At 47.5% G+C, this 2,364-nt stretch overlaps 1 protein-coding gene across 1 annotated transcript in view; it reads left to right on the plus strand.

The window, feature by feature from the left end:
- The first annotated feature begins 225 nt into the window (after nucleotides 1-225).
- The window catches only part of fgf4 (fibroblast growth factor 4), a 4,589-nt gene continuing 2,450 nt past the window's right edge, over nucleotides 226-2,364 (plus strand). The window contains exons 1-2 of the mRNA XM_023425523.2: nucleotides 226-633; nucleotides 2,037-2,140. Of these exons, the coding sequence (XP_023281291.1) occupies nucleotides 237-633; nucleotides 2,037-2,140 (501 nt within the window). The 5' untranslated portion in view covers nucleotides 226-236. The remainder of the gene's footprint in view (nucleotides 634-2,036; nucleotides 2,141-2,364) is intronic.

Here is a 2,364-nt window from a genome sequence, read left to right on the forward strand (position 1 = left end):
CTTTATTCATTTATTTTCTACACACTGCTCAGATAAGACAGCCATTATTTGATTTCAATGAAGCCCCAGCGCCATGTGCTGCGCCCGCATGTGAAAACGTAGTTTGTAGATTTCTTCTAAGTGTGGAGCTGTGATGTAATGTGTCTGCAGGTATAAATATAGAGGCATGGCTGCACAGCGCCCATGCAGATCAATGTCGCTCCGGCGCTGAAGCCAGTGCGCCTGTCGGTCTGGGAATGAGCGCAACTTCCACACGCTCCTCTCTGCCGCGCCGCTGCTTCTTCTTCTTCTTCTCGCTTCATTGGAAAGGCAAACGCCGGGAGGCTGCTTTCAGAGCCAGACCCGGGATGGGCTCTCTGGCGGCCCTGCGGACTGTCCTGGTCCTGGGCCTGGTGACCGGACTGGCGGGATGCGCCCCCGGCTTGAACCGGACGGCGGACCGCTGGGAGGCCCTCTACTCCCGGTCCCTGGCGCGGATCCCGGGGGAGAAGCGGGAGGAGATCAGCCGGGACAGCGACTACCTCCTGGGCATTAAAAGGTTGCGGCGCCTCTATTGCAACGTGGGGATCGGCTTCCACATTCAGGTGTTACCGGACGGTAGAATAACTGGGGTCCACAACGAAAATCGTTACAGTAAGTTAAGTCAATTATTTATTGATTAGATATAAGCTGATTGTTTAGTGACACGGTTATTGTTGGAGTAATACACAGTCTGGACTGTGTGTTGTTGTTTGAGAAATTAAATTAAAGTTAGTCTTTAAGAGTTAAATGATTGAATCGATATTATTCTGATCAGACAGTGACTCAATCTTGATCACCTGCTGACACCTGATGCACAGCTGATCCCTCTCACGAGGAGATGCTGCTCCTCCTGTCAGCCAGAGAACAGCTCACAGACATTGATCCATGTCTCAGTGCCAACATCTGGAGTCCTTCCGTAGTGCCGCTGAGCACGGTAGTAGCTGTGCGCTCACTGGCACTACAGTGCGGGTGCTTTCCGCCTTGTGTGTAACCAGAGCTCGCTGTGATCCAGGCCAGCGGCTAGTCAGCTCCTAAAGTTAGGACACAGCGCGCAGACCCATCTGCTGAGCCAGATTAACCCCGGCGGTCCGGCTCAGATGCAGCCGCACACCGCCTCACATATGCAGACACGAAGAATAACAAACATGTATTTGTCCAACATGTCACATCTAATCCCCGGCATCCCCTGTTTGTGAGCTGGGACAAAAAGACGCGCTGCCCGGGAACTTCAGGCTCGTTGTCTCTTTGCGCTGCCTCTGGACTATTTTCAGACAAGGCATAAAAATTCAGGCAGATACATTTCAGAAAATCTCTGTGAGGAATTCAAGCCACTGTGAAGCATTTTCACATGCAGGAACAAAGGACACACGCGGTCAGCAGCAGGGAGACAGGCCGGCAGCAGGTCCATACACCTCCCCACTCTGTAACAACACAGTCATCACACTGACGACTACACACTGTCATCAGGTGTGTTGTTACACTCAAACAAACCTCAGAAGAAATACTGTTGTTTTTGTGACTTTTTAAACCCACAATATGCTAGTAATGATCATATCGCACAAAATAATAATACATATATTTAATTTTTAGTAACATCTATGTCAGGTTGAGATTGATTAAGCCTGTTTTGGAGGATCAGGTTTTCCCTTCACCTCTCACTCCTGTATCATTTGAATTTAGTGAAATTACAGTGACGTCATCTTGATTAGTGTCAAAACCATGAAATCACGACTAAAATGAAATGTCTTCTGTTTTTGATTATAGTTATTTGGCACACAATCAAACATGTAATTTGTCCCCTGAATTTACAGCAGAAATCTCAAATAGAATAATAATACAATAGAATAAAATAAAATGATATATAAATAGAATATAATAACTGAATTCTTTATCTTTTTGAAGAGCTGCAACTCGTCCTCTGGGACACAAAGTATTGTCGGGGGGGGGGTGTGTGTGTGTGTGTGTGTGTGTGTGTGTGGAGCAGGAGCAGGTCTGAATGTGTCTTCTCCCTGCAGGTCTCCTACAGATCTCTCCAGTGGAGAGAGGAGTGGTGACTCTGCTGGGGGTTAGAAGCGGACTGTTCGTGGCCATGAACCGGCGAGGAAAGCTGTACGGATCTGTGAGTGTACGACTGTCACACACATACCCACACACGCGCGCGCGCGCACACACACACACAAACACACACACACGACAAAGACAAAGAAAAAGAAAAAACTTTTGCTTTCAGTTTGCTTTTGTACACTGTTAAACTTGATAACAGAAGTAGTAGAAAGTGTCCGTTTATCAAGATCATAAGGATTTTAGAAGAACTGAGGTCAAGAGTCCGAGTTCACCTGACAC

Source organism: Seriola lalandi, unplaced genomic scaffold, assembly GCF_002814215.2.
Source record: "Seriola lalandi dorsalis isolate HSWRI2012SDOR001 ecotype SW California unplaced genomic scaffold, Sedor1 jcf7180002054784, whole genome shotgun sequence".
Taxonomy (NCBI): domain Eukaryota; kingdom Metazoa; phylum Chordata; class Actinopteri; order Carangiformes; family Carangidae; genus Seriola; species Seriola lalandi.